General features: G+C 38.9%; 1 protein-coding gene across 4 annotated transcripts in view; it reads left to right on the forward strand.

Moving 5' to 3' along the window:
• Positions 1-255: 255 nt before the first annotated feature.
• The window catches only part of PLA2G7 (phospholipase A2 group VII), a 35,781-nt gene continuing 11,369 nt past the window's right edge, over positions 256-24,667 (forward strand). Inside the window, exons 1-9 of one of the 4 annotated variants that reach the window (XM_025042625.1) lie at positions 808-907; positions 3,221-3,368; positions 12,465-12,604; positions 17,375-17,496; positions 17,939-18,083; positions 19,665-19,758; positions 21,871-21,939; positions 22,481-22,607; positions 23,481-23,594. In XM_025042625.1, the coding sequence (XP_024898393.1) occupies positions 12,496-12,604; positions 17,375-17,496; positions 17,939-18,083; positions 19,665-19,758; positions 21,871-21,939; positions 22,481-22,607; positions 23,481-23,594 (780 nt within the window). In that variant the 5' untranslated portion in view covers positions 808-907; positions 3,221-3,368; positions 12,465-12,495. Of the gene's footprint in view, positions 478-807; positions 908-3,220; positions 3,369-12,461; positions 12,605-17,374; positions 17,497-17,938; positions 18,084-19,664; positions 19,759-21,870; positions 21,940-22,480; positions 22,608-23,480; positions 23,595-24,667 lie in introns of those variants that run through there. The other 3 variants (XM_025042624.1, XM_025042626.1, XM_015600612.2) reach the window with 3 other exon arrangements.

Consider the following 24,667-nt stretch of genomic DNA (forward strand, 5'->3'; position numbering starts at 1 on the left):
GGACAAATTAAATAGGGAACAGGTCTGATTAGGATCAGAATCGAGGCACAGCACCCTCCCTAGGCGCTGTCTAGATCCATTCCCAGGGCGGAATAAGTTAACCGCGGGTCCAGAATGCGGAACCCCGGGCTCCTCCTCCCGAGAGTGTTGACGTCTGAGTATCCTAGCGTCCCAAACTGCCGCTGCTTGTGGGAGGCTGCTGCTGGCCACACGCTCCACCCCGGCCCCTCCTCCTGCAGCGCAGGGGATGAAGAGGGTAGGGCGATAAGATCGCGCGGGGCGGACCCAGGGCAAAGCCCGCTGCCGCCAACTTGTCCGCAGCACACCCGAGCTGTTTTGTCTCCCAGCCGCCAAGTTGGCAGAGGCCCGAAAGTGCTGGCAGCGAGTGGCAGTCGAGTTTGGCGCGGGTCGCGTCGGTGCGCAGCGGAGCTCGCCCAGGGCCCTGGGTTCTTGAGAGCAGCTCACCGAAGCGCCCGGGTGAGGAGGAACCGCGAGGGAGAGGCGGGAGCCGGGGGAGAGGTGCAGAGCCAGCCCGACTCAGGCTGGTCTGGCGCCGCGCTGGAGGCGGGGGACCGGGAGCGGCGACGAGCTGTGGTAGAATGTTGCGGGGGTGTGTGTGTGTGTGTGGGTGTGTTGAACAGGTGGGAGGGACCCGGTTTCTTAGAATGAATTTTGAGGATATGCTTTTCTGAGAGATGGCCTTGAGACGAATCCCCGTAAGATGGGCACACAGTTCCGGTGGCCACAGGCACACAGTTCCGGTGGCCACAGGCAAACTGGGAACGAGCTTGCTGTGCTCTAGGCTCAGTTGGAAGACAGTGTGGCTGGAGTATGTTGAGAGAGGAGGGGAACCGAGGAATGAGGTTGAGGGGCAGGGGCCAGCTTAAACAGAGCCTCATAGGCTGAGGTAAGCAGTCGGGCTTTACATGCATTGAAAAGCCAAAAACAGAGGCGTGACATGATAGATTTATTTATTTTTTTTCACAGGTAACTCTGGGTGCTATGTAAAGAATAGATTATGGGGGCGGGAGAGAGAATAAGTAAGGAGATCGGCTCCAGGTTTATTGCCGATGATCTAGTGGATGATGGTAGCAGTAGGTGGGCGGAGCTCTTTTGGGAGGTAGAGTGGGAAGTTAATGTTTCTCAAATTTCCCATCTATTTAATGGAGATGACATTGCTACATCTGGCTCACTTATCTTGTAAAAATAAATAAGCCGGCGAATATGCTCTTAAGGGTAATGATTTTACTACTATCATTATTTGCTAATATCGTGTTGCTTTGAATTCCCTGTGCATCATTTTCAAAATTTTTATAATAAATTTCAGTGTCTTTTTATTTATCTTATTATTTTTAATTAATATAATTTATTATACATAAAAAATGTTTTTCTCTGTTGAGAGCATTGACAAACCTTAACTCAGAGTTACCAATAGAACACACCATCATAGAGTGCAGTAAAATTAATGCTAAACTGATAGCCGGCTTACTTTTAAAAGTTGAATGTGATCAGGTAAAACTCAAACTAGAATATATAAAGCTTGGAATTGGAAAAAATACAAAAAAAAAAAAAAAAAAAAAAAAAAAAAGAATTTAGCAGCTTTGCCTCTGTCCTGGATACGATTGTACACTTATATCTGTGAAGGGAAAGATTTGTCAATAATTGAAAATCTGTATGTGGCAGCGGAATTTCTGGAGAGGGCTGTGAACCAGAGTTGAATAGTAGTATTGTTTCGCTTAGTGGAGCATTCTCTCTCATAGGAAACTATTGAACTTTCCCTAGTTGATCACTAACTAAATTTTAGAGGGCCAGGGAAGAGTTTTGGTGTTGTTTACCAAGTGAAGTAGGGATGGCCTCAGCAACAGGACAACTGACTGCCACAATGAGGCAACCCTATTTCTCTTTCCTGCCTCATTTTGATGCACAACTCACGAAAAGGAGATTTCTGTTTAGAAGCAAATGGAGGCCCTTTCTCATTTACATTGTGTGCACTGGAAGATTCAATTCTTAGTGACTTAACAGTCTCTTGATTACCTTCACTTGTCAGACCCCATTAATTATTCATTGGTCGATGTGTCTGAATTTCAGTTTGAAGTGGCCAGTCTGGTGATTCAAATTGCAGACAAAATGTGACTCATTCTGGGATCTGTACGGTTCATTTTCTGCCATATTTACCATCATTGTCCTGTAGGGTTGAAGGTGGTTGGGGCATCTTTAGGGGAGAGATTAAATTTCCTCCTTGAAGCCACTAATCTATTCTGTTCAAATTACATGTTTTGCAATGTCGAATAGCTGCTCTCTCTTATAAATCAGTAGATTTTACATACAAAAATGATTTTTCAGCTTTTCTTGAAAAATAAAGCAGAAGACTTAGTAACACGGAGCTCTCATTCTTACATAACAGCAATCTGCTGGAATAGAGTGATGTGACTCCTTTGCAGATCGTCCGGTTTGCCAAGTCCCCACCACTGCTTTTTGTATTATACAGGTCCTATTTAACTCATATAAGTTGCCTAACTGGACCTTCTAGACCTCTGATATTAAGCCTCAGGTTTGGGCTTATCTAGCCTGTCCATTCCACTTTCACCCTCATTCTTGCAGGAATCCCCTTTCCAGAATCCTTACTGGTAGCCCAAGGCCTATGCTTAAACTGCTCCTCTAATATAGAGAATACGGTAATTGTTGTAAAGCTTCTGAAAACCAAGTTCTATACTTTGGGTGCAAATGGAACCAGTCCTTTTTCCATAAAACTAGCATAGCTGTCATGGGTTTTCCCCAAGTAAACATCTCTGGTTTCTTCAACAGCTCCTCATGTGACTTGCTACCTTATTCTCTCACCAGTCTGGTATTGTTGGGTTTCTGTTCCTTTGATTAAACTTTGATGTATTAAAATCCCTAAAGCCCTACCAGTTCCATGAAATGTGGTTTAACTGGTGTGGAATATCCCAGCATGTTTCCGGTATGGCATCAAACTGCCCAGTGATCTTAGATAACTTTTAATATTTATGCTGTCAAAGCTGTATAGGTAACCAAACATCTGGACATTTGCCAACTGGATGCAGATGAGTTCCGATTTTCAAAATCTAGGTAGAATCAATTAATTTTATTTTCCTTGCAGCTTTTAAGAACTTGTACTTATAAATGGCCATTTTGTTAAATTGCTCCCACAATAGGGAACTGCTTCTTATTTTGCTTTCTTGACCTTTATCTCTTTTCTTAGGTTGTTGTGAAATGATTACACAAGAGTTGTATCTACTGTGCCCAAGATAAGAGACATTTGACATTTTTACAGAAGCCACTTAAAAGTTACACATTTGAGATAATGTCCAGACTAAGTTTCTCATATGGTAGAGAGAACATAATATTGAGTAAGTATTTTTTTCTCTTTCCTAGTTTCAATGTTAACATGCATGAAATGGGAACATTTTGCTGATGCTTTTAAAAGGAATCACATTTCTTACATAGAGATGGAACCTCAGAGTCCAACCACACCCATGAACCCATCCCTTTTTCAGTGCCCCTGGCAGGGGACCACTTAGCGTTATTTGAATCCTCCTCATGACAAAGAACGCACTCTACATTGTGACCTGTACATCACAAATTGCCTAATTATTAAAAAGTTCTTCCTTATATTGAACAAGCATCTGCCTCCCTATAGCCTGTTTCAGAATGAAATAATATTTCTTCCTTATTAAACAAGGGTATGATTTCACTCGCATCACTTAAACCAGGGTTTCTCAATCTCAGCATTATTGACATTTGGGGCTGGATATTTCCATGTCATGGCGGCTGTCTTGTGCAATGTAGGATATTTGGCAGCATGCCTGGCCTCTACCCACCAGATGCCAGTAACACTCCACTCTCAGTTGTGACAACCAAAAAAATGTCTCCAGACATTGCCAGATCTCTTCTGGTTGAGAATCAATACTATGGGATGATGTTCTAGTTGCCTTTAGCCTGTTTCAGAATGAAGTAAATATTGTCTCCTTATCAAGCAAAGGTATAGTTGCTCTAAAAATATTGCTTATGGAAAACTATATGAGGTCACCCTCATTTAATTATGAGTAGGAGTTTCCACTAGTTCCTGAGCAGGGAAGGAAATGGGTATAAAATTACAGAGATCTGAGCTTTCAGAGTTATACTTTTCTGTAATTTTCAGATTTTTAAACAATGAATATATAACACTTACATAAAATAACAACAAAAGACACTACAATAAAAAAGTAATAATGAAGTGCTTAGAAATCAGGGTTGGAAGATTGACAATGTCCCGCTTTCATCCTATTGTAAAATATCCAAAGCAGATTTATCTTCTTAATCATTCAGTTTGGTATTGGGTCAATTTTGAGATTTTTAAAATCACTTTCTTTGACTTTAGTTGAAAGTAAATTGGTCTGTTATTTGCTCTCTGGTTTCATTCTATAACTTTAGATGCTCTGTATTAGTTTTCTATTGCTGCCGTAACAATTTATCACAAATATATTGGCTTAAGGAAACACAAATTTATTATCTTACAGTTCTGTAGGTCAGAGGTCTAACAGAGAAGTGTCACTGGGCTAAAATCAGGCTTTTTAGGGCTGCATTTTTTTTCTGGGTGCTCTAGGAGAGAATCTGTCTCCTTGCTTTTTCCAGATTCTAGAGGCCACCCACATTCTTTGGCTTATGGCCCCTTCCTCCACTTCAAAACCAGCCATGGTGGATTGAGTTCTTCTCACACCTAATCACTCTGACTTCCTCTTATGCCTCCCTCTTCCACTTTTAAGGACCTTTGTGATTACATTGGGCCGCCGGGGTATTTCCAAATAATCTCCCTATTTTAGAGTCACCTAATTATCAACCATAATTCTCCTTTGCCATTCACAGGTACTGGGGATAGGATGTGGACATTTGGGGGGTGAGGTAGTAACATTATTCTGCTTGCCATATACTCCGAAAAAAAATATATTTCTTCCTTATTAAACAGAAAAAAAATTGACAAAGATAAAGCACTGATACTTATGCAAGAGCATTTTCTTTCTCTTTACCAATAACAGAAGAGTTAAGGAACTTGCCCTAATCTGTTGCCAGGACTGGGTTTTACTCTGACTTATTCATTAAGGCTTGATTCAAATTCTCAACTTGAGAATGGACATTTTACCTATTGTTTTAGTTTGTCTTTTATTTCAAAAGAGATATGATGCCTGGTGAGAATTTAACAGTGACAGACAAATAGGGGAAAATAGGAATAGCAGAGGCCGTGGTAGTATATATGGAGATCTCAGCTGATATTTTAAGTAGGGAACTGTGGTTTCAGTGGTAGAAAGTTCACAGAAGAAAGGCAAAAAGATGATATCAGTTTTTAAGTGGATTTAAATAGGATGCGTTCCCTACGCTCTCATTTAAAGGTCTTCTTTATCTGCCAAGATGATATTTTACCTAGTGGTCAAGGAGCCAAAATTGAAGAAAATGATTTCCAGGCTTTACTATTTAAAACATTATTGATTTTTTAATGTAAATATTCTCATAAATTTAAATTTTTTAAAAAGAGAAAAATAGAGAGGATAAAAAATTATCTTTAGTTTCTAACTATACAAAACTCTCCAAAGGAGATGAATTTTGTAAATATTTGTTATTTCTTTATATTTATTTTGTTTCTTCTTCTTGTTGCTCCTCTTTCTCCTTCTCCTCCTTTCTCTTTTATCTATCTGGGATCACAGATAATTCTTACAAAGCTCTATACAACATTTTACTTAATATTAAACATAAACACTTTTCATGGTCATACAAACTCTTCTTAAACATACTCTTAAATATCATTTAAAAATTATTTCTTATTAGTAAAGCAATACATTTTATTGTAAGATATGCAAAACATGGGGAGAAAACACCCATAATTCTATCACCCTTGTTATATTGTCTTTTTAGTATGAATTTTGTATGAATTTTTGTATGGCAATTTTATATTCATTTTACAATTAGAATTACATTGTAAACAGTTTCCTAAGTTATCAAGATTTATTTTGTAAAAATCATGTTAATAACTGATTAAAATCCCACTGGTGATATTCTCTTATTGTTCAACATCTGTAAGATTTCCATGTGTGTGTGTGTATGTTGTGTGTGTTGGCTTTTGTAAGAACAGTGGAAATATACACTATAATGCATTATAGTTTTAGAGTTTTATCTCCTTGCGTAAAAGTTGTTTTTGTGTGCTGATCTCGGAAATGTGTAAAGATCAAAGGATATGATCAATTGAAGTCTTGCCAGATTGCCTTCCAAAAAATTAGCGTGCCTATTTATACTCCACTAGAATACTGACTTTGCTTTAGTAAATTTTGCACAGTTAAAGAATAGGTAAGTCCTATGTTCCCAGAGTTTGGATTACCAGTTATTGCTTTGTCTGACCAGTTAAAAAATTTTGTATTGACTGGTGATGGTGGTAATGGGTTTTCATACATTACGATAATGAAGACTGCTGTGTCAAGGGTTTTATTGTTGTCGCCTTTGATCCTCCAGTTCTAAATATTCAAAGTCAAGATGAGACTTTTCAGGGACCTAGTTTTCAAATATAAATACATTTCTAGCTAACTCATATTTCAAGGTTGAGAAAAAACATTTCCTAGTGCTTATTATATTCTGAGCCCTTTGTTAAGTAGTAATAATAAAAAGACGAACAAGACCATTCCGTGCCCTGGAGGAGCTCATGGGCTATTGAACAAAGCAATTCTGTGAACAGACAATTGCAGTAGAGGGTGAAAAGTGCCCGAATGGAATGGAGCTGCATGCAGGAAGCTGCCAGAACAAAGAGGTGGCAGCCCTCTGTGCTGCTAGTGGCCTATGGCCTGACTGTACCCAGACAGGTGAGCCTCTGCTTACTGAGGTGGGACGTGCCTTCTCTTTTGGTGTTCTTGAGGAGCCAGGGCCAGAGAAGACTTCTTTTCCTGGCTGCAGAGAAACTTTGGTGATGGTGGTCCACTGCTTTGAACACAGCTGTCTCGTGCCATCAGCTGTTGACAGTCCTGGCATATCTTTTCATCCCGCAAATCATACCAGAGGTGTGAAAGGCAGAGCATTTTGCGGCATTGGGAAGGATGGAGAGAGGAGAGAGATCCCATTTGGGTCCTTTTATCACTCAGTACACCAGGGCAAAAGGAGGAAGATTTGCCATCTAGTCCTGCCCATGACAAAGGCTAGTTGTATGATCTCAGGCAGGTTGCATAGCCTTCCTGTTTCATTGATCTTCATCCCTCAAACTGATAAATGGAGGTGCTAAAATTTGCGTCTTTTTTTATGCTCACTAGGCCTTTATTTCTATTAAATTTTGTAAATAATCTGTTATAGCATTCATTATGATTATTCGAAAGTCTCTTTCTCTGCTGGGAATTTCGAGGACAAAAGTCACACCTCTTTTAAAAATCTTATTATCCCAAATATAGTGACTGACACATAGGCACTCTTAAGTTTGAGTAAATGAAAACATGAATAAATGAATGAATGGGTCAGCCAATCATTAAATTATTTAGAGGATTATTACTTTGAAGATGAGATCAGACAAACAGTACCTGCATTGTTTCATCGCAGCAATTTCCAAACACTATATTTGGGGGTTGGCTGTGTCAGAATCCCTAGAGAGTTAAGATGTAGATGCCAGGAACTGCCTTATGAAGATTCGAGTCATTAAGTCCTGGGGCTCAAGAATCAGTGTGTTCAAAGTTCCCCCAAGAGCTTTTGTCACTTGCGTGAGATCAGGTTGGAAACCTGAGTGTGCCGTTTCACCTGGCCTTAATTCTACTCTGCTGACCAAAGGTGGTGGCCCTGGCACTGGTTTGGTAGGAATCATGGGGAAGGAAGAGCACCCCAGTCCTTCTTGGAGGACTTGGGGAAGCCCTGCCAGAAATTGGCTGTCTCTCATTCTTCCTGAGGTTATTGACAGGGAATGTGTGAATACCAAGAAGCTGTGGGCAAGCTGAACTTCTTTAGGTCAGCGTTCCTAAAAATTGGGACTCTACGTATTTCACTTTGTCTTCCATCTTTCCTCATCTTCATCACAAGTGATTTTCCAGTCATAAGCTGAATGTATCAGGGGTGGAATTTTCTAAAGGCCTGTGCTCATGACCCTATAAACATTTTCCGTGGACGATGTTATTTGATGAAAAACCTAGTTGTGACAGTATAACAGAGGAGTAGTGGTGGAAGCTGGTAAGCAGGTAGCCTGACTTTAGTTCAACTTCTATTGCAATTTAGTAGCTATTTTCCTGGATTATCATAAGCTGAATGCATCAGGGGTGGAATTTTCTAAAGGCCTGTGCTCATGACCCTATAAACATTTTCCGTGGATGATGTTATTTGATGAGAAACCTAGTTGTGACAGTATAACAGAGGAGTAGTGGTGGAAGCTGGTAAGCAGGTAGCCTGACTTTAGTTCAACTTCTATTGCAATTTAGTAGCTATTTTCCTGGATTTATGCATAATACTCTGCAGTTTCCAATCATTTTAGCATGTTGCTCCAAATTTATATTAGAATAAAAAACAATGAAACTGTCTCATTTCTTTGGAGAACAATTTCTAACTCTTGTTATTGTTGTTGTTGTTATTGTTTTTATGTAATTTTTAAATTAAATTTATTGGGGTGACATTGGTTAATAAAATTATACAGATTTCAAGTATACAATTCGATAATACATCATATGTATGTTGCATTGTGTGTTAACCACCCAATGTTAAATTTCCTTCCGTCACCATATATTTCACCTCCTTTACCCTTATTTGTGTATCTCCAACCCCACTTTCCTCCTGGTAACCACTAAACTGTTGTCTGTGTCTATGAGTCTCTGTTTGTTTGTCTTGTTTGTTTGTTGCTTTCAGTTTGATATGCCAAATATGTGTGAAATCATATGGTTCTCACTTTTTCTGACTGATGTTAAATTTCCTTCCATCACCATATATTTCACCTCCTTTACCCTTATTTGTGTATCTCCAACCCCACTTTCCTCCTGGTAACCACTAAACTGTTGTCTGTGTCTATGAGTCTCTGTTTGTTTGTCTTGTTTGTTTGTTGCTTTCAGTTTGATATGCCAAATATGTGTGAAATCATATGGTTCTCACTTTTTCTGACTTATTTCACTTAACATGATAATCTCTAGATCCATCCATGTTGTCACAAATGGCAGTATTTCATCTCTTCTTATGGTCGAGTAATATTTTATTGTCTATATATACCACATCTTCTATATCCAATCATCTCTCAGACTCTTTGGTTGTTCCATGTCCTGGCCGCCTGGCCACCATGAATAATTCTTTGTTACGTCATCTTCTCAATCCAGGGAGTTCCCGAACACTTTAGCATCATTAAAATAATAATTCTCCTTCTCCTTCTTCTTCTTCTCCTTCTCCTCCTCCTCCTCCTTTTTCTCCTCCTCCTCCTCCTTCTTCTTCTTCTTTTAAATTTAGAAGGTTATAGTTTTAGACTGCTCAGGAATTGCTTCATAATGTTGGTATGTTGTGGTTAAAAGTAGGGACTCAAACATTCTGGATTTAAGCCCTGCCTCCAGCACGTGCTAGCTGTATGATTAGGACAAGTCAATTAAACTCTCCTTGCTTCAATTTCCTCATCAATGGAATGAGGATAATTAAACCTCCCTCACATATCATTTTGGTCACGATTGAATAAAGATAACATGTGCCAGGAACTGTGTAAAATGCTTGACACATAAGAAGCCTTCAAGTGTCAGCAGTATTCATTTAGTGAACAAACTCTTTTGAGCAACTCCTAAGTGCCATTTTAAAATAAAAAGATATATTATATTACCATGTACTCATATGAAAAGATATCTAAAATATTATAATATTAAAAATGTAAGTGGAATATATAGTATGAAGTTTTATAAATAAAAAATTTAAAACTATATATTTATATATGTATATGTATATTTACATATCTGAGTGTGTTTGTGTGTATTGTATTCAAGCATAGAAATACATGTGGGAAAAAATCTCTTAGCAAGTGATTATCAGTGAAGAGACAAGTCAATTTTTATTTTCTTACTATCATGTTAAAATTTTGAAATCATATATTGACTTTATAATAAAATTAAAAGTAGTAGTGAAGTGAGATAAAATATAATCAACTAAAATTTTAAATAATCTAAGGAGTTAAAGTATACATATCTTTTTCCGATGAAAAAATATGTAGAATAAGGAAATACAGTCATTCTATAAGTAGCCCAAGAAGCTTAGAGCTCGTGACAATTTTCCTAGCAACCTATCTGGATTTTTATAACCTGTGTGATAAGAGCTGACTTTATTACATCTCTGTCTCTTCTGAAAACTTTCTTTTTGAATTCCCATTTCCCTGAGAATTTGTACCATATAATTTAAGAATTTGTTAATGTCCTTGCAATTTGCTATCTACTTGTATTATACGTGCTACTCTTATCTCAGAAACCCCATTATAAGCTCTTTTAGAGCAAGGATGTGTCAAATTCTCCAGTATTTCCACAACAGTTGACGTAGCAGAGGGTATGTAGTATTTGCTTAATAAATACTCATTGAATGAATGGCTGCATATCTGATATTATATTAAGCCTTGCTGTGCTGCAATAATTCAATAAGAGCTTAACCTGGAGATTTCAGTGGCTTCACACAATATATGGACTTTCTCATGAAAGGCCATATGAATTAGCAGAGGCTCTTCTCTATTCAGTGACTAAGGGTCCAGGCTTCCTCCATTTTGAGACCACATGCTATATCATTTGCTACATCAGGGAAAGGAAAGGATGGAGAAGACAATACTGACTCTTAAGTGTCCTAGACCAACCACTTCCCTCCTAATTCCCGTTTATCAGAAATCAGCCCCATGACCCTGTCCAGCCACAAAGGACAGGAAAAGTGCTCAGAAGCACTAGTTATCTGTGCCACATGTTTACATCTCCCTGCAGAATAACTATACCAACTAGTTAGTACCCCACTAGTATCAGTGAGCCCAATACTCACATGGATTATTAAACTTGGCTCAGTTTATGTTAGTAAGCTTTTGCATTGGCAACTCCTAGGATTTGGAATTCATTCGCTGAACAGGCATTGATTGGTGCTTCCTGTGTGCTGGTACTATTCTAGGTCATGGAAATATAGCAGGGGGAAAAAATAGTCAAAATGTCCTATACTCACAGCATTGACTTTCTAGTAGAGGAAGATGAACAATTAACAAATAATGCTTAGAGATAATTAATTGGTGATAAATATTGTAGAGAAAAACAAAGTATGTTGGGGGTGGGGAGGTAGGACGTGGATAAGTGTGGAGAACGTGGTTGGTTTGTAATTTTAAATTGATCAGGAAAGCCCTCACTGAGAAAGATACAAGGAAGCGAAAACCTAGGAGTGAGGGAGCCAGTCACTTGGGTATCAGGGCAAAGAATCTTCCTGGAAGAAGGGACACATCTAACGATCCCAAAGAAGGGCGGGGAGTACCTGATATATTTGGTGAACAGCAAGGAAGCAAGTGTGGTTGCGTGAGTATGTGAGAGTGGCTAGGAGTAGGATCGGGAGTCTGTTGAATACAGACTATGTAGAGCCTTCTAGGTGACTTTATGGTCTGTGGCTTATGGTCTGTGTCATATAAAGCCAGTTGGGGATTTGGGGCAGAGGAGTGAAATGATTAGCCTGGTTACTATTGGAAATAGACTATAGGGAAAAGGCTAAAAGCAGGGAGACCAGTTCGAGGTTATTGCCAAAGTTCAAGTGAAAGATGGCAATGGCCTGGTCCATTTCCATCACCCCAGAAAGTTGAGGCGAGAAATTTTAAAGGGGAAAGGTGATGCGTAAATACAAGATAGTTTTTTACTAATAAGATATTAGGGTGAGCCCAATTGTAATATCATGTATTATTATCATGAGTTCTATGTTCTATTTCTTGGACTACAAACATTCTTTTACGGATTCTACAAATATTTATTCAACACCAACAGCATGCCAGGCCCTCTGTTAGGCACGGAGGACAATAAGGATGACCTGACCTCTGCCTTTGGGGAGCTCTCAGTGTAGTGGAATTATAGGATAACCAAAAATATAACTACAGTTATAGCAAAATGATCATTTTATAATTATGATGGAAATATTAGTCAAAACTTACTGTGTGCTAGACATACCTATGGATATTATTATGATTATGATATATAATTGTTATAATTATTATATTTTGATGCTATTCTTTATGACCAAACTAGACTGCTACAAAATTAGAGAACTAGTTACCAAGAGCCCAATACAACAGACTAAAAGTGTTATTTCTATGCTCTACAGACCAGATTTCCAAGGATTTTGCCACCTTCGCGCCTTTCAGAAAACGCATGTTCCATTTTTGCCAAATGTCTTCTTTCCTTATAACATGTAAAATCATGTTACTAGTACCTAATATCATTGATTTGTCTGACTATTTAAGTCCTCTTTATCCATGTTTTTTTTTTCTTTTAATAATCTTCTTGAAGAAGATTAATCTGAAACCACTGCTCAGCTCCCAAGATGTTGCCTCCCAAATTGCATGCATTTTTCTGCCTCTGCAGCTGCCTCGCACTGGTTCATACTTTTGACTGGCAAGACCTAAATCCTGTTACACATATTAAATCATCAGGTAAGAGATATATTTGTTCAAGCAATTTAGGGTCTGAGGATCCAGAGGGAAAGAACCTTTTCTATCCAGTGATAGGGAGAAGTAGGGAGAAATAGGCACTAAGGAGCTGCAGATGAGAGTGGACTGCATCGCTTGCTCTTTCTTACCCTGTGGTGGGAGAGAAGGAGAGGAGAGGAAGGCCTAGACAAGCCCGGAAGTGGGGGCCAGAGTGGAACAGCCATCTATAGTCAGATACATCTACCATCACTAAGAAGGTAGATGTTTATTGCAAAGAGATTGCTTATGGAGTTTTATGAATTCCTCCTAATCCCAGAGGGTTGCGATTTATGAACTTTTCTATCCACTCTCTTCAGGTGAGCAGTGTAGGTGACTTCTGAATGGTGTCATACTGTTTATACACACAGACCTGTGCACCTAGATAAATATGGTCCCTCTGAATATAGTTATTCAGCCTCGATGGGTGACTCATTACTGTAACATTTACAAAAGACCTTTCGTAACGTGGCACCTTGTAATTTTTACCCTACTTCATCAGTAGGAGAGGGATTCTATCTTATATCTAATCTACATTTACATAGAAAATGACGAAATATCTCACATGTCCATTAATTCAACAACACTTAACCAAGAACTGAGTCATCAGTGATACACTGATTACTAAGCCAAAGGATTCACAATCAGGTTCAAGGCTTGCAGCCTAATTAAATTAATTGTTCATTACCTTTTGCATGGATTGAAAACAAGTAATATTTTACCTGATGAGCAAATTATCAACGAGGAGACATTAACATCACACACTTTTTATTGGTCCAGGGTGGGAATTTCATCTCTTATTTTCCCTCATCTTTGAAAATTACTGGAAAGCTGTCATTGGACTGGCAGAAACTTGAGGACAGGGACACTGCTTCATTTGACTTTGTAGTTCCAGCATTGGACCTAATACTCTACTCATTCTAAATGCTCAAAAATGAATGCATATTTTTTAATTATTAGAAATAGTTTATTAAATAAAAGATTAAAATAAAAGATGATTATATTCTTCTTACTAAATGAATACATAGAAAATATGATTATGCAGGTAAAAGATTTATAAATATGGATTTAGAGATAGCTTATTAGCTAATGGCGGATATAAAGCCATATAGAGAATGTAATGTTTCTAGCATGTATACTTTCCATCTCCAAACCCAGAAATAAATATCAGGAATACTTGACAAAATGAATTCCATCCAGAAATATTTAGTAAAATTAATAACATACTGAGTATTCCAATGCTTTTATGAAAATAAAGTTGAAGAAAAATAGGAAGTGACATAGGTTCTGAATCACAAAATGTTATCATCTAGAGAGTGGCCATTCAACCTGACAAGCCTCTTCCCTGCCTCTTCCATCACGATGAATCTTCCACCACGATGATAGATGGTCAGAGAGGACAGGAAATCCAGGACCGTGACCACATTAGCCTTAGGCTAGTGAGTCTTTTCTGCAGCTCCCCTGGCTAGTCACCAGGGCCCTGTAGGTCTACACCCAAACCTGGGCCAGTTCAGAATTTCTTAAGACCTTCTCAGGGTTTGGGGTTCCTGGAAAAGGCGGGCCTATAGCTCCACCTTGACCTGTGGTTCCTGAATGCTGAGTGAGGAGGCTTTTCGGTAGAGCAGGTGTTAGAGAACCGGGGCATGCCTCTATTATTGGAAAAGGTTACCATAAGTGGAGTTGAAATCTCACAAGAGAACCTTGTGCAACTTGGAACCCTTCCATGGCTTGGGCCTATAGCTCCACCTTGATCTGTGGTTCCTGAATGCTGAGTGAGGAGGCTTTTCAGTAGAGCAGGTGTTAGACAACCGGGGCATGCCTCTATTATTGGAAAAGGCATGCCTTTTCCAATAATAGAGAACCTTGTGCAACTTGGAACCCTTCCATGGCTCTAGAACTGAACTCCTAGTTCCAGAAGGAGTGCTTTCAAGGCAGCTGTGGGTTTTCTGGGCTGCTCACCAAATTCTGAACAGAGTTCCTCCTCCCTCAACCCCTGCACAGTCACACACACTATAACTGCCTGTGGGAAAGGGCACAGCAGAACCCAAGCTGCATCTTACAGAAGCAAAAGGCAGGTATAGACTCCCCTACTGTCCCCTACTCCCCTACTGGACTTGATGTATCTCTATCACACCACAAAGCATGGCTCAGTAGACAGTCTTAAATGGGAGAGAAAGAGCCTTTTCTAATTCAAAATACACTCTAAAATGTTAGCCTTACATGTAAAGGTATGGTTGTTTTTTTCTTTAATCTCTGAGGAAACGCCTTGGGTTGAATCTGCCGGAAGGGAAAATGATATGGTTTAGTTTAGCTCAGCTAAAACTCCTCTAAGGGCTTTAATTTGGGTAACCAGAGTTAACTAACTCTAGATAAGGGACAAATAACATCGGTTGTCTACCTGTTACATGTTATGTTCCATGCTAGGTACTTGACAGCATCCTTACAACTGTCCTACGGGCTGGTCTAGTGCTTTTATTCTCACTTTACAAATAAGGGTACGAGAGGGGAGTAAATTGCTTAGCCTCGTGCATTATAGCTACAAGAGGTACAGTTGAAATCTAAAATAGGATCACTTGGCTCCAAGATCCAGGATCCATTCATCTCATCCCCTGCCTTCTTTGGAACTACTTCCTACTGTTTGACTGTAAATTGTTGACCCATGTGTCAGTCCAGGTGGCCTGGTACCTTAGTCTTGTGCTTCTTAAACTTTAATAGGCACATCTTTTCTGGTACAGCAGAATTGAGGTGAGGCCTGAGATCCTGCATTTCCAAGCTCTCCGGTGATGCCAATGATGCCGGTCCATGGACCAACTTTGAGTAGCAAGAGTTTATGTATTGAAAGGCTCATCACTGGTGGTGCTTCACGTATTAGTCGCCAATGTGGAGGATATAAATGGGCTTCTTCTCATGACTCAAAATCTTTCTAGGTGATGTCATATAATATCAATGCAGGTGCTATACCTAACATAGTTCTAAGTGTCAGTGGCAGAGGCAGAATGTCATAGAAAGCACAAAAGTGTCTGTCTAGCAGAGTAATCAACTCACAGTTAGACAGAAGAAAAGTAGCAGGCAAGCTGAATCTAGTCGAGTAAAAGTCTGGATATACGATATTTGGACTCACCATCTTGAAATTAAATATGGACTTGACTGAGAGTTATAAAGGAGGAGAACAGGTGAAATGAAACTGCAGGTGTGTCGAAGGGTTTTGGTACTGGAGGGGGAGAAAGTTTCAGGAGTGGGTGGGTAAAAGAATGTATATTCTAAAGCATTTGATGAAAACAAGAAACCAGTGGCAGTGAAAAACTTAGTTCAGCTCATTTTCACAAATATTTATTAAACACTGACCATGTGCCCCACATTTTGTTAAGATCTGAGGCTACAAAGACACGGACACAGCTCTTAAGAAATAGCCTACTGTGAGAGACAGAGTGTGCAAACACATAATTTTACTATAATATGATAGGAAGAATGATAGAAACATATTTGAGGAATCGATTTAATATTAAGGATAAAATCATTAAGTCTGGGGGATCAAAGAAGGCTTCGGAGAAGACCTGACATCAAATCGAAATGATAAAAGTTGAATAGGAATTTGCCACAAGGACTTAAAACACAATGAAAACAGCCCAATGTGTAGCTCGAGAGCACTGGAGCACATGGAAGAGAGATAAATTAAAGAGGAAAAGCAAGAAAGACAATGAGACAGTGGACTTCCAGAGCATGGAGGGTCTTTCTTACACAGCCCCAGAATCTGAGATTTATGTGCCTGTGAACATATTTCAACCCGAAATCACTGGAAGGATAAGACACATTCGAGCCTCAAGTAACAATGGAAATAGCTTAGGAAGGCATCCGTAGATTTAAATACCACCTACAAACTGCCTACCAAAAAGACTCCAATAAATTCCCCCTTCAAGAAAAGCCATCTGATGATAGAAAGCCACTGCAGAATTTTAAGAATTGCCTGGTGTTATTTGTATTTTAAATCACTCCAGGAGGTGGGTGAATCATGAATTTGAAAAGGCCAAGATTTAAGGTGAATAGAACAGTTAGGAGAGATGGCAACTGTCTGATCAAGAAACAGCGAAGGTATAAATGAGACAGATTATCATAGGTATATTGGAGAGAAAATTATAAGCTGAAAACAAATGTTATAAATTGAGATTTGGTCGGATATAGGGAGTTGGTGAGAAAGAGGTAGATGAGTAAAATGATCCCTAGGTTTCTGGCTTGGGATTCACGAGATAGGAAATTCTAGAGTTTGCAGGCTCTGTAGTTGGAAAATGAGGAGAGAGAGTAGGGAGAGGGTCATTTAGTTTTACTTTAAATGATTATCTTTGATGTTCCTAAGGGAAGGACATCAGGTAGAGATACCCAATGGGAAGTTGTGATCTCACAAATAAGAAATGTGAGATCAAGTTCATGTTTAAGAAAAACAAATTTAGGAAGTGGTCTTTAATATGCTCTGGATTAGAACAGAAAGTAAGGGCAAGGCTATGAGTTTTAGGAGGTGATGATCCTAAATGCCTTGGGAGACGGGCAATATCTACTTTCATCTTTTTCCCCATACAAGACTTTGCATACAGCAGGGCCCTCACTAATTACTTGTTGTCTTTTACTAGTTAGTAAAAGAATGAAAGAGACCAGAAACTATGGGCAGACATTTGATTCTGTTGGTTTTTCTTTGCATAATAAAGTAATGGATGACAAGTGAATTAATATTTACTTGTTTTTTAGCATGTGTCAGTAAAATACAAGCTCTGATGGCTGCTGCACTTTTGGGCCAAACTAAAATCCCCAGAGGAAGTGGCCTTTATTCTGTTGGTTGTACAGACTTGATGTTTGAGTACACTAATAAGGTAATGCTTTGATTAATACCACTTATCTTTATATGGTAATACTGACTATCGCTACTGCTCACTAGCGGTTTTGAAATTTGACTTGCCCTCACCTGAGAATGTGAGGGCATTCTGCCATTTATATTGTTTCATAGGAAGACTTTTGCTTCCCCATCTCATTGCTGTTATCTGTTTAAATAACTTACCTATTAACTCCATTTTTCCCTTTCTTAATGGGTGGAACAGGGCTGCTCATACTTTCCTTTCACTTAGAAAGAATATATTGTTCTATTTCTCTTCTCTTTCTACTGTATTCATTCATGACAGCAGCTTAAAAAGTTGTCTGAACCTCTTCATGAACAACAGAGGTATTTGGGTTCCTACTAATTAAATATGTAAAATAGCTGTTAGAATCTGTTTGAGAAGCAACGACTAAAAGTACATTGATTTCTTTCTTCTACAGAGCACCTTCTTGCGTTTGTATTATCCATCCCAAGATGATGAGTATGTTGAAACCCTCTTGATCCCAAATGAAGAATATTTTTTTGGTCTTAGTAAATATATTGGAATACACTGGTTTATGGGCAAAATTTTGAACTTCTTATATGGTAAGATTTCTGCTGATTCTGATTTGTAGGTTCTAGAGTATAAGAAAGCTTTGAAAACAGCAAGAGTTTCAGGCAGTTAAGGACCAAAGTAGGTTTTCTCCAGTCTAAACTTCTCCTAGGATGACAAAGAAAGTACGTATTTCTTAGAAGGCCAAAGGCCAGGTAACTATCAGCAAATCAAGGGTTCTCATTTGGTCTAATCTGAATATGATGGGATGAGTGTAGGGAATAAAAGTATCAGACTTTCAGACTGGCTCCAACATCTCTCATTTACTGGTCTTCAGTTTATTTTCTTACATAGTATGGGGGAACAATAATCAGCTGGGCTGATGTGACTACTATCCCACATTGCTCTGTACTAAAGTGCCTTCTAAAGTAGGGCCAAAGAGGAAGAAAGTAGAAGCCACCATAATTCTCCAGATCCGAAATGAAGGAGTAAAAGCTTATTTCTTACTTAGCATAAATGAGGAGACTCTACTCTCATTCCCATCACCCACCCCCAGGGGACCAGCCTCTCTCTCCCTAAGACAATCTGACATGCAGTCATCATCACTTCATTTGTCTACATTTCACTAATACAGACTTTTCCTATCTTACCTGTTTGACCAGACACTACCGTTGGGCTGGCGTTAATTATATCTTCAAATTTCACCCCCCCCCCAACCAAAACTACCTACTGTGTTTGGCATTTATTTTAAACATCTTGAGAGTTTTCTGAAAAGCCCTTTTATTATAGAAATGATGAAAATTCTATAACTACACATATTTATGGTGCTCGAATAACTTATAAATCACTTCTGTAGCAATCATCATATTCATTCTTCATGATCACATCTCCATTTTATAGATGAGAAAATGAAACACAATCATTGACGATAATAATGAGAATAAGAATTAAGAAGAAGAGAAGACAGTGCTTTTCCTTTTTTGTGCCCCTTACTATGTGACTGGATAGGTGCTTTACATATGTTACCTACTTAAATGTAATTCTCACAAAACCCTGTGAAGTAGATATCATTTCCTTCATTTTACAGAAAAGGAATCTGAAGCTTAGAAAGTTCTCTTAATGTGCCCAACGTCAATAACCAGTAAATGGCAGAACTGTACGCAAAGCCATACCTGAATATGGAGTCAATGGTCTCTCCAACTTTCTTTTGATCACAAACTAGTTAGAATGAGAGGAGTCTCCAATTTGAAGATTCTGGGTTTCAGTGTAATGTTCTTGAGTTTTATTAGTAATTTGGTTTCTGAACATTCCCTTAGAAGTTTTGCCAAAACCTGGGATTGGTAATAAAAACCAGCCTTGCTGAACACTTTTAAGTAAAAAAAAAATGTCACCTTAAGTTTAGAGCTGGCAAGGAGGACTGATAATTAATGAGCCTATGGTCTTAGGAAAAAACACATGGTTGAGGTTTTTGGTTGGTGTGTATCTAGTAGGAAACTTTTTAATGAATTTACTATTAGTGCATAAAAATATAAATTCCATGGGTCAGGATTTTATACTAAGGAGATATAGGTTAAATTAACCAACAACATTCAAGTCAGATAAAATGCTACTTATAATCTTCCATTGTTGTCTAGGTTCACTGACAACTCCTGCAAACTGGAATGCCCATCTGAGGACTGGTGAAAAATATCCACTAATTGTTTTTTCTCATGGTCTTGGCGCATTCAGGTAAAGTTTGAGAGATTGTTGAACAATTATTGATCTAGGGATCAATAACCAAATGTGTTTCTTCCCAAAAAAGGAAAATCAAATTTTGGAGCTTCATGCTGGCCCCTGTTCTAGAGGAGTTGAGGCTTCTGAAGAGTTGGATGTGATCTGTCAATTGGTCATAGCTGTGTCTTTTCCTCTATCCAGTTCATGGAGATTGGCCTCACAATAGAGAAGAGAGGGTGTTGCATTTTTGGCCGTTGTCCTTCTATATTATAATATTTACACTCTCAAAATGATCCACTGTGTTAGTTCAGGGCTTCTGAGAAATAGTACCAAGATCCAAGATTGGATTAGCTGTGAAAGACATTCATTGAGAGAAATACCTGTGAAGGATAGAGGGGAAGGTGCAGAAAAAGATGAAGAGAGCCTTCAGACAACGTTCAGGTTGGACACTTGGAAAGGAGATGGGAAACAGAAGATTGGGTATGAAGAATACCAGGCTACAGCCCGGTTCAAAGAAAGACCAGGCCAAGCCAGGAGAGGGAGTGCTTGACCCAAAGCTGCTCATCAAAGAAGTTCTGCGTATCACAGCAATGGGCCTACATTACACCCGCACTGCCCAGTCACTGGGAGTGACCCACCGGAAACTGTCATGTGGTGGTGGATCCAGAGGGGCAGCAGCTGGGTGGGGTCTTTAGTCAACTATAGTTTCTGTGGCATAATATCTGAGTGGTGCATTTTCATAATCACCTACCCTCTCTACTTCTGTCTTCGTACTGCCTCCTCTCTTTCTTCCACCTCAGAAGACTATAAGACTTTCAGAAAAGAAAAGGTGGCTTTCAGCGAGAAAGAAGTTGGGTAGCATCTGCAATAAGAAATTATCTTCAGTTCTTTAATTGTAGTCTAGCCCGTAGTTGGCATATTAGAATCCCAGGGCCAAACCCAGCCCGCTGCCTATTTGTGTAAATAAAATTACATTGGAACACAGCCACACTCATTTGCTTTTCACATTGTCTATGGCTACTTTTGTGCTACAACAGCAGAATCGAGTAGCTGTGACAAGTAATAGATGGCCTACAGAACTGGACGCATTTACTCTCTGACTTTTCACTAAAAGGTTTGCTGATTTCTGTGCTGGGTCATTTTCTCTTACTGAGTCCGTCTTGCATCTCCAAGAGTAGAAGATACAGTTTCTACTTACCTCCTTTTTATTCTCTGTGGACAGTTTCTATTGAATCCATGATATAAAAAGACTATGCAGAACGAAGACCTAGAAAGGGGTTATAAATGCAGTTGCTTAGAACATGAATTTTTAAGCTTCTCACCCTGTCCATTTATTTAATCAACAGCTAATATATGTTCAGTAATACCCAATTTTAGACATGATTATAAGTACCGAAAAGGTGTTAACTTATTTAATCCTTACAATAATCTCATTGGGTACTGTATTGTTATAACATCACCCTTCTACAGATTTAAAAAAAAAAAAACAAAAACCAAGGCAGAGGTAAGACGGGTGACTTACCCTAGGTAGGCATCTAAGAAGTGGAGGAACCAGGATTCAAACACAGTGGTCAGACTACAGGTCCTTTTCTCTTAAACCACACTATACTGCCTTCCCACATACATTCTCTTATCAAAATCTTACAACTCTCCTAAAGCAAAGGCATTAATAGCCCCACTTTACAAGTGAGGACAAAAATTCAGTACTGTAATTACCTAAAGTCATGTTGCTGGTAAGCGGCAGAATCACAATTAAAACCCAGAACTCTCAAAGGCAATATTTATAATCGCTGCACCAGGGTTTATCAGCCTTGGTACTATTGATGTTTTGGACTGCATAATTTCATGTTGTGTAGGCCTTCCTATGCCAGGATGTTTAGTCCCTCTATCCACTAGATGTCAGTAGCACCCTCCTCGGCGTCATGATAATAAAAACACACCTCTAAACATTGTGAAATATATCCCGAGGGGCAAAATTGCCACCCATCCTTTGAGAACCACAGTTCTCTGCTTCACCCTGGGGACTACTATGGGGGTGTGATGGTCTCCATGTGCCCAGGTTCATTAGTGAATCCCACCTTGTAACCATTACAGGGAGTTGAACGCTTCCCTCTTTTTGTTTTGAAGGACAATTTATTCTGCTATTGGCATTGAACTGGCATCTCATGGATTTATAGTTGCTGCTGTAGAACACAGGTATGTCACCTGGTATGTACTGGGCTCTAACTTTCTTAAAGGTTTATAAAAGCTGTTGATTGGATTGTCAACTATCATTACATCATGAGACTGAGTTAGATTGTCAAGAATTAAAAAAACAGCTAACATTTCTGGAGTGTTTATCACGTGCCATAGTCATATACCATTATATAATCTTCATAACAACCCTATGAAATGGGTACCAGTACCACTGTTTTAAGGAGGAAGAAAATGAAGCTGAGAAAGGGTACTGTGTGGCCCGAAGCCACACAGCTAGTAAGTGACAGTACTAGGAATTGATTCCAGGAGTGAGTTTTCAATCTTGCTTCGCAGAATTGTGAAGATATTATGGGTCGATTTTACTCACAATGATGCCTTTTTCTTAGAAATCCCTTGGGGTCCTCGTTGATTTAAAAAAAAAAAAAATGTGCTGTGGATGAAGAAAGGGAAGTCAGAAAGAACTGAGTGAGGAGGGATCAGCAATGGGGATGAGGAACGTGGGTGAGATGAGGAAGTGTAAGTGATTCTGTTTATGTTGTAGAGATCAATCAGCATCTGCAACTTACTATTTCAATGACCAGTATGCTGCAGAAACTGTGAATAAGTCTTGGCTCTATTTTAAAACCCTAAAACGAAGAGAGGAGGAGGCGACTCTGCGAAATGAGCAGGTACACTGCAGTAAGAGTAGAGGTGTTGTGGTGACTGAAAAAAGCATATGCAAAATGGTGACATTTGCATATTTAACTTTACACAGGACAAGCTGTGCTCCTCACGCTCCTACTTCACAGTATCAAAAGATCTACCAGAAGATTCTCTGAATCATAGTAAAAACAAACAAAAATTCTGGGAGATACAGCAAATATACAGAATTCTTTTGCATTAGAACTTCTAACTTTAAAATCTCAAAATAAATTCATAGAGTCCCTCCCCCTTGCCACAGGCAATATAAATAAAACTACTTTTCAGAGAGTGGGTTATACAATAGCGTTAAGAGTCCAGGCCTTAGAATCCAACTTTCTGCGTTTGAATCCTGGCGCCATCACGTAGCAGTGGGTGATCCTGGACAAGTTACTTACTCTCTTTGTTTTGCTTCCATGTTTACTCTGTTACAAAATAAGGAATAATAACAGTATCTTTCTAACAGGGCTGTTGGGAAGATTAAATGAAATAAAGCACTCTGGCTTCTGCCCTGTGCCAAGCTTTTAAGTAGGTGCCTTACCTCTGTTATTGCATTTAATCCCAATCACATTTCACTGAGATAAGCATTATTATACAATGCATGGAAGCTTAGAGAGGTTAAGTAATCATCTGAGGTCACACTGTGGGTAGGCAACAAAGCCAGGATTTGGACTAAGCTATAACTACCTGCAAAGCTGGTGCCGGTGTCATTATGCTAGATTGTTTTCTAATCATTAATTTCTTAGACATTTCCAGTTTAAAAGCAACTGACCATTTTCCCCACATGTAAACTCTACACAAACTTTAAAATAAATGTTACAACTTTTTACTCTGTCATTTCCTTCTTCTAATAATCATATTAGGTACAGCAAAGAGCAAAAGAGTGTTCCCAAGCTCTCAATTATATTCTCTGCACTGATTGCGAAAAGCCAGTGAAGAATGTATTAGATACTGAGTTTGATCTAAAACAACTGAAGGTAAGCCAAAAAAGCCTTTTCCCTTGTCCCTTAGTTTTATTGTTCTTTATTTTTCTGCTTTTCTGCTTTAATACAGAAAAACACGACAAAAGGCTGCAAAAAATTACAGGTAAAGTATTACAGCAGTGAGGAGTGCATTAGGTTGAACTAGATTTGAAATTGCCAACAGTCAGTCTACAAAAATGACAATTTCATATGGTTCAAGTTAATACCGCCAGTGCAAGGACTGGAATTTCTTGGATAGCTTCTGCATGTTGTTGAGCTCATTGATCCTGGAAAGTTGGTCAAAAGTTTTATACAAAACGTTGGGAAGGGTGGAAAAATATCAGACCAAGTGAACTCTGAAATGGTGTGGAGGGTGGAGTACAGGGAACAGAGAGAACTAGAAGTACTTTGAGCAGAAGATGATGGTCTGTTCTCCAGACACAGTTCTTCAACCAGCCACTCTCTCTCATGTCTCCATGACTTTGTACATGTTGTCCCCTTGGCCTGACACACCATCTACCCTAAGTCCTGCTTAATCCAACTCAAGTCAGTCATCACCTCCACCAAGAGAAGCTTTCTTGGCCCCTACTGCCCAGCCCTGGACTGAGTTAGCTATCTATTCTGTCTCCTTCTTGGCACCACTCTATTGTATTTGCATCATGCATTTGTATCTCTTTGTTCCCTAAAAGACTATGAGCTCACTGAAAGTGAATTACAATGCCTGGCACAGAGCAGCTGTCCAATAAACAGTCATGGAATGAACAAACTAATATATATGGAAAGAGGAGAGGGAGAAGTCAGCATTGGTGTTGACATTTTAAGTGTGGGTGACTAGTAAGACCATTCAGTTCACTTCTGAACTTTTACAAATGCTTAACATATGTGTGTGTGTGTGTGTGTATTTATATATACATATTTATGTGTGTTTATTATATTTATATAATATATATAAATATATATATTTATATATGTGTGTATATATATATGTATATTTTTTTAAATAAATTTATTTATTTAAATTAGTTTCAAGTATTCAGTACATTGGTTAGACATCTATATTGTTCATACAATGATTCCCCTAATTGCTC

Source organism: Pteropus alecto, unplaced genomic scaffold, assembly GCF_000325575.1.
Source record: "Pteropus alecto unplaced genomic scaffold, ASM32557v1 scaffold7, whole genome shotgun sequence".
NCBI lineage: Eukaryota > Metazoa > Chordata > Mammalia > Chiroptera > Pteropodidae > Pteropus > Pteropus alecto.